Consider the following 7,371-nt stretch of genomic DNA (forward strand, 5'->3'; position numbering starts at 1 on the left):
TCTCCACCAACCTCGTAAACCTCTGTCTGCGCCAGCAGCCCGTGGTTCTTCACGAACGCCGGGACCTCGGGCGGCCGCTGCGTCTCGTAATAAACCGTGCCGTGGATCTCCATGTATTTGTTGAGGATGGCCAGGAACTTCTCCTTGCCCTGTGCAGGAAGGCAGAGGTGTGAACTGCACCGGAAGATAGAGCTGACCCCTTAATGGTTATAGGGGGAGATTTAACTCTCAAACCACTGTCCCGGAGCACCCACCATGCTTCAGCCCAACCCACAGCAGTGCAAAACCTGCACCCTCCCCTCTGCATCCCTTGGAGACGCATTCTACACCACCCCAGGCTCCCAGCGAGCCTGGACAGCTGCAGGATCCAGCACCCTGAGCATCAGCACCTCGAGCCCCTGCCACCTCCACTGGCAACTTCCACTCTGGAGCTCCTGAATTAAAGGTTTCTGGGGATTCAGGGAGAAGTTTGCAAAGACCAGAGCTTGCTAACAGCCACTTATTCCAAGTAACAGGTCCCCAGGATTTTCTCACTCAGGTTTAATCCTGTTTTACTACCTGGAAAAATCAAGGGGGTCATCATTTTTCTTCTTCCGGAGGCTTTCCTCCTTTTGCTCTCCAAAGCAACCTTCCATTTTAAGAATTTCCCTATTGCAGATTTTTTTTGCCTGGAAAAAACCACACAGGGACCATCCTTTGGATGCTGTATTTTCAGCTTGTTCCAGTGTTGCAATAGACCCCAAAAGAGCAGAGACCGGGTGGGAATAAGGAGGTATAAACTCCGTACATTGTCTCAAAGCCTCTCTGAACACTGTATTTTTGCCCTCAGCCACACATCTCTGGACTTTACAGCTAAAAACAAGGCTTTTGGTGGGATGAGGCTGCAGGGTGAATGCAAAGGACTTGGCGCGATGGAAGGGAAACACGGCTTATAGTGCCTGGGTAGTGCCAGGCATCACCAAGCATCATCGCGGGGGGACTGATCCCCAAAGCCCCCTGTGTGGTGGGGGGTTGGCATGGGAGACCCCCTCCGCCACTCCATCCAAGCACCACGAGCTGCTTTGACCCCTGGAAGTTGGGCAGCAGCCTGATGAAAACAGCTTTTCCCAGCTTATTAAAACTTCGGCTCCTGTTGCAAGCTGGAGGCGAGAAGTTCCGAGGGGTAGGAAATGAGAAATCAGGGGAAGGCAGGCTTAATGAAATGTTTCTAAATGTCAAAAAGATCCTGCTCTGCAGGCTGTGCTTGGTCCAAGGCTTGTAAATAAGCCCCCAGCCCCAGAAGATGGAGGTGCTCTTTTCCTTCCCAGACCTCAAAATCACTCAAAATAAGGGAAAGCTCCTCTTCCCCCTTATTTTATTACATGGGGTGGCACAAGACCTGAAGCAATGCCCAGGCAGCCTGGACTCAAGGAACAGCCACGAGCAAGAACCAGCCTCAACCGCTTCACCCAGCAATATATTACCCCAAATAGGAAGTTTTGGGGAAATCGATATTGTTTGTGAATTCTGCCTAAAGGAGCAAACATTTGTAGCACTAAGGGTGGAGGGAAATGTCCATTCTGAGGTTTTAACTCTCTTCAATGCCTTCCCAAGCTAACCTAACTGAGCTCAAATGAAACTTCTGGATAAGGAAGGGTGGGAGAACGGTAGAAAAAGAAGACACGATGTTACAGTTCCCCTAAAATGAGATTCAGTGGCTTTCAGCAGGTTTTTTTAGGGAACCCCCGAGCCAGGCAGATGCTGCGGGGAGTTGCTCTTAGACATGGGAGGCAATGGAAAAGCCACAAACACCAGCAAATGGGAGATGGAGGGGCTGGATCCTGGCCCACCCCAGGCATCCCTGTGAGGGCAGAGCCACTAATCGGGAAAGGTGGGGACGGGGAGGAGATACAGCCCCTGGCATCCATCCCGGCAGCTCTGGAGGACCAAGCCCACAACAAGGCAAAGCTGACTCCAGCAACATGTTTTGCCTCACGAGAAGACACACAGAGGTAAAGCCCAGCAGCGGCTGGTGCGGTACAGTACCTGCAACTGGAACAGCCCCGGGTGGTGCAAAAAGGGGAAAAAAAAATAGAAATAAATCAAAAGACAGTGAGAATTAGCTCATTTTTTAAGCCCTGGAAGGAAAAGCGGTTGGATAGCTCTGGATCAGAGAGGGGAGAGTACACCCATCCCCTGGCTGCTATAGGAGATGCAGGGGAGCTGTTTCGGGGGGCTGGGGGTATTGCTGGTCTTTTTGCTCACTGCCAGAGCAGTTTGGGGCTGGAGGAAGAGAGCGAAGGGGTTTATCCCACGTCTGCTGGCCTCGAGGTGGCCTCAGCCAGGACGCACCAAATGTGGTGGAGCGTGGGGTCCCAGCAAGGACCAGCACCGGCCGCCACCAAGGATGGAGCAAGAGCCCCCGTGCCGCTGCCCACCCCTCTCCTCCAGGCATTACAGGCAAGGGAGGGCAGCACAACCCCCTTTCACAGGGTACTTGAAAGCAGAGACAAAGCATCCCCATTGTAACACAGGAAATCACCTAACGGCAATCGTAATTAATAGATAAAGTCATCGATATGAAATGCTCGGTCTAAGCAGCCTGTTGGGAGGAAGCATCGCCTAGAGCAAAGAGCAAGGGATGGGGTCTCGCCAGCCCCTGCCTGGTTTGCTCGGAGGCTCTGGCCATGTCCCATCACTGCAGCCCTTCTATGAACGGGACACAGATACTTCTCTACAAACACACCCACGTCTGCACCTCAGAAGCTCGGGGTAAGAGCCAGAGGCTGCTGCAAGCCCGCAGCTCTGCCTATGACTGCCTCTGCCCGCCTGGCTGCCCCCCGCCGCACTGAGGACACCCACCTTCCAGATGCTGGCCTCCTTCCCGTACACCACTGCCATGCTGCTGACTTTGTTGGACTTGATGAATTGCCTCTCCGTCTTGTTGAGCTCCTCTGACACGAAGCCCATGAAGGAGTTGTCGGGGGTGTGAGCTGTGGACACCAAGGGGAGAAGACGCGTGGCTGGACAGATGTCTCCTGGGACCTCATCAGGGTTGGGGGCACAGCCCCATTTCAGCACAGGGGCTGAGACAATCCTGGCTCCAGATCCCTGCTGGAGCTTTGAGGAAAAATGGCACGAATCCTCATCCAAGCAGCTCATTAAGTAGAGGCTTTGGAACTCGCTTGAGTGACTTTTTAAAAAGTAAGGCATTTTTAAGGCTGCCAAATGGGCTTTATCCAGCCAGGAAAAAGCAACGCTTGAGTCACCCAGCACCCAACGGGTCAGCGGGCTCCTTTCAGACAAGCACATCTCCTTTCCACGCCACAGGCAAGGCTGAACCACTGAACCACCTCTCGCCTATTAAAACTCCAGCTGAAATAAAACCAGGCTTTGCAACCAAAACCGCCTTGCGTTTTCCCTCACAGGAGCTGGAAGCTCCTGGATGTGCCCTGTGTTTGACCCTGGCTGCACAGGAGCCAGCAACTCATCAGAGGAAGGAGCCAGATCTCTCTCCAGCGTGTTTCTATAGCCCAAGAGATGGCCAAGCAGATTCGGGAGCTCCTTGCAGGCAGGGGGGAAGCTGGAGCGGAGCTGGGGAGGACAGCACTGCCCAAGCATCATCTCCTAAAGGAGGCGAGCCCCTGAAACTGCTCCAACTGTGCCCCCATCCCCCACTTACGGAACATGGTCATGAACTGAGTGGGCTGCAGGTTCCAATAGCCCCAGTTGGTGCGGTAGCCACGCAGCGTGGCATATTCCTCATGGTTGTAAGCTGGCTCTGTCCCAAAGGTATCGATGACCCGGACGCGGCACCTGGGAGAGGAGATGGGACCATGGTCACACCTCAGGGACCTCGGTTCGCAGAAGTCCCACTGCCAGGGCCGTCTGGTGTCCCCAGGCAGCTCGTCCCTTGTCTTCTCCCCGAGCAGAGGGTGCAGGAACATCCCAAGCAGCCCTTCCCAACCCACTGCTCCCTCCTGCAACAAGCAATTTCCCCTTGCAGGGCTTTCATCTCCCTGACGTTGGCGAGAATGATGCATCTCCTGAAGACTTGTAAATGCTTTTCCCAATATCCCGGGAATGCTGAGGCAGGCATTACCAGCACAAGACTGAGGAGAGAGGGGGAGCATCAAGCAAGGGAAGAGCAAAACATGCTGAATGTGAGAGCAAATGCATTTATAATAAAAGCAATAACACCACTTGTCATTTTTCTCTCTAATAAAATTGTGTAGGATAGTGGAGGAGATGGGAGAAAACATAATAAATAGCAGGACTATCAGCGCTAAATTAAATTGCATATTTTCCTGGCTGGTGATGTACCAGGGGATGATGACATTTGTCTTGATGGCGAAGGAGCTGGGGATAGGGCTCTGCTTCTTGCAAATACAAGAGGCCTGTGGTGTGGCCACCCCTGCCTGCAGGCTGCAGGGCCCGTGCTTGGAAGCACACACGCACCGCAGGCATACGCAGAGGGCTTTTTTTTTTCCCCAATTCAGTCTCTTCTAACAAGGTTTTATCTTAAACACGCGAGGCTGCGGAGCGAGCAGACCTCCTTGTGCCGCAGCAGCAGGGGACACAGCGCGGCAGCAGCTGGCAGAGCCAGGCAAAAATCAAAGGTGCAATCAAAGGGTCCAACCCCTTGGACGTGGGGGCTGTCCTTCGAGGTCATTAGCATTAGCCTTTGCTTGCTAATTAATGAAATGGAGAGTAAGAGAAGAGAGTGGCTTTGCTTACCTGTATTTCTTAAAGGAGAGCCCCATGTGCTGCTTCATCTGTTGGAGACCATGGTAGTCGGTGTAAATCAGGTCGAAAGGCAGAGGGTTGGTCAAGGGGCAGTTCCCCCGCCCTGGAGGCACCCCTAAATGACTGGGGAGAAGCAGGAGGGACTGATCAGCCCCCCAGCACCATGAAAGCCCTGCAATACAAACACACGTTTCCCTGCCCAGTGTTTAGCAGGGGCCATCAACCAGCTCCCCAGTTGATGGAGGGGGAAGAAGATCATTCTCCGCTCCCCTGCCTTTATTTTTTGGGCCCAAAATCTGAGGTTTTGGGGAGCCCTGGTCCCTCCCCATCTTTGTACCTGCTCCAGCCAAGTTCCTGCTCCTGACACAGGGATGACGAGGCTTTTGCACAGCATTCCCAGCTGGGCTCACCAGCATCTCATTCAACACACACACTCCCCTGAACCTCTCTTGTCGAAGACACCAGATTTCGTTTGCTTTCACTGCCATCACATCCGTGACAGACTTGCAGAGCCACGTCTTTCCCCTCCTCCCAGCCTGCGAGGCTCCCAGTTTAGCCTAAATCCCCCTGCTCCCAGTCCCATATTCCTCCCAGTGCAAACACCACGCGTCCTTTCTCTAACTCCAGTCCTTACAGGAACCCACCACACCCCTGAGCATCCTCAGATTCTCCTCAACGCTGGTGGCACCGCCTGTCCTTGGATGTTGTGCACATTTCATTAGAATTTCTGACTTTTTGTCCCATTTAGGAAATAGTTTGATAAAGCCAGGGCAGCCGGGCCCTGGGTCTCGCTCAGTGGGTTTTCAGCCAGTTCCTTACAACAGCCGTACTCAGCCCCTCTGCCCTCCTCCAGCGGATAAAATGCATCATGAAAATCCAGATAAACTAGATCGACGGCAATCTCTCTATCAAGATCATCAGCTACCTCGCTGCCAAGGTGATATGTGATTAATCTGGCATGATACAAGGCTGGTAAACCTCTGGCATGTCTCCTTCCATTTTCAATTACCTCTGTGAACTGATGAATCCCTCTCTCCAAAGCTGTTCCACTAAGTGTACCACTGATGTCAGCCTGACAGCCCATCTGCTCGTCTGGACCACGTTTCCTCCTCAGAAAAAAAAAAACCTGTGACACCTTCCAGCTTCAGCAGGTTTCTCAAAAATTCTTGTTACATGTACTTGTGATTTCTGAGTGCCAGTTTGCTCAGAAATACAAATGATCCACCCCTCACTTGCAATGTTCCTGTGTTTTCTTGTCCTCCTGAAGACTGTAATTCCTCATCCTCACACCTATAAGCCCACTCACACCCAAACAGTAACAGCAATGTCCTCATGGAAAACTGAAATGTTGAGCCGATTTGGTCCCGTTGGGCTCTGCCCCACTCCCACCAGGCAGCCACCCCATTTCGTTCTCAGCCTTCTAACAGGGCTGAGGAATTTATGTTTTATTTTGCAAGTCTGAGCTCAGACACTGCGAAATCTCACCCTTAGCTCCCGCCTGCCAAGATGTCTGTCTTTGTTTTCTTCTGGGCTCTTCACTTACTCCTAGCACCTATTTGGAGATGCAAATTTATCTCAGCCATCCCCATAAGTATTTTCCCTTTTCTTAGGAATAAAAGGTCCACCAGGTTTTAAATTCCCAGGCTTTGAAGCCTTCACCCTGTAACCTCTCTTACTGGTTCTCCTAATTTCTCTGCATTTCCCCTTCTGAACTGGAGAATCCTCTTTCCAGCCCTACCTGGATTTTCTCAGTCACTCAGCTGAAGCCTGAACGGACCCACAGTCCAAGGACCTATCCTCCAAGGAGCACTTCCATCAGGTCCTCATCCCTCACCCAGACCGATGACTACGCACAGCATTTCATCTATCAATCCCATGGCTGTTTGTGGAGGAAACCGATGCCTCTCCCACCCGGGGAACAGCCAAGTTGTACAGTTATCACAAGCGTTTGCTCTCCAATCTCTCACTGGTCTTCACCAACAACACCAGAAGGGTCATATTCAGCCAGTGAAATTGGTTGGCCATTATAGCTACGATAAAGTGCTCTTGGTCTGCTCCTGGCCATACCTCCCTCTTCTACTGATATGGCTTGCAAGCCCTTGAGAGTTGGGCACCAAGATCCTTCTTCCAGCCCCCTCCTGACCTGAGACTGGTGAAGGCTCATCCCAAACTCCTGACCACAACTGTGACTCCAGAGAGCAAGTCAATGTGCAACCACACCACTCGCCAAAGCCAGGAAAACCCCAGAGTTTCAATTTAAGGTGAAGAGCTGCGTTTGCAGCCGCTTCATTCTCTTGTCACAAGGAATGTAAGCGTCAGCTCAGGGCAGCCCAGCCAGGTCAGACGCGGGGGAAGCAGGCGGCAGTTTTACCACTTTTATGCACAATTTTACACGACACGGCTCATTGGGAAGATGGCAGGAACAGAAAGGCTCTCACCTCCAACAGCAACCTCAGTACGATAAATAGGGCAACAAGAAGACCCAGCCCTCCCAGGGAGGCTGAAGCAGAAGGGGAATTTTTAAGCCAGTAAAAAACCCCAGGATTTTATGGAGATGCAATGCTAAATATCACATTTGCTAGCGCATGTACTGTTCTTTTCCTCAGCCGTCAGGAACGTGTATGCAACAGCTACGATCGCTTTGCT

General features: G+C 52.1%; 1 protein-coding gene across 1 annotated transcript in view; it reads right to left on the reverse strand.

Annotated features, from left to right (window-relative positions):
* MGAT5B (alpha-1,6-mannosylglycoprotein 6-beta-N-acetylglucosaminyltransferase B) overlaps window positions 1–7,371 on the reverse strand; it is a 71,499-nt gene that overhangs the window by 13,318 nt on the left and 50,810 nt on the right. Inside the window, exons 11-14 of the mRNA XM_009637741.2 lie at window positions 4,717–4,848; window positions 3,662–3,795; window positions 2,842–2,972; window positions 8–149 (exon numbers count right to left, since the gene is read on the reverse strand). Coding sequence (XP_009636036.1) covers window positions 8–149; window positions 2,842–2,972; window positions 3,662–3,795; window positions 4,717–4,848 — 539 coding nt within the window. The remainder of the gene's footprint in view (window positions 1–7; window positions 150–2,841; window positions 2,973–3,661; window positions 3,796–4,716; window positions 4,849–7,371) is intronic.

Source organism: Egretta garzetta, unplaced genomic scaffold, assembly GCF_000687185.1.
Source record: "Egretta garzetta isolate BGI_Z169 unplaced genomic scaffold, ASM68718v1 scaffold34, whole genome shotgun sequence".
NCBI lineage: Eukaryota > Metazoa > Chordata > Aves > Pelecaniformes > Ardeidae > Egretta > Egretta garzetta.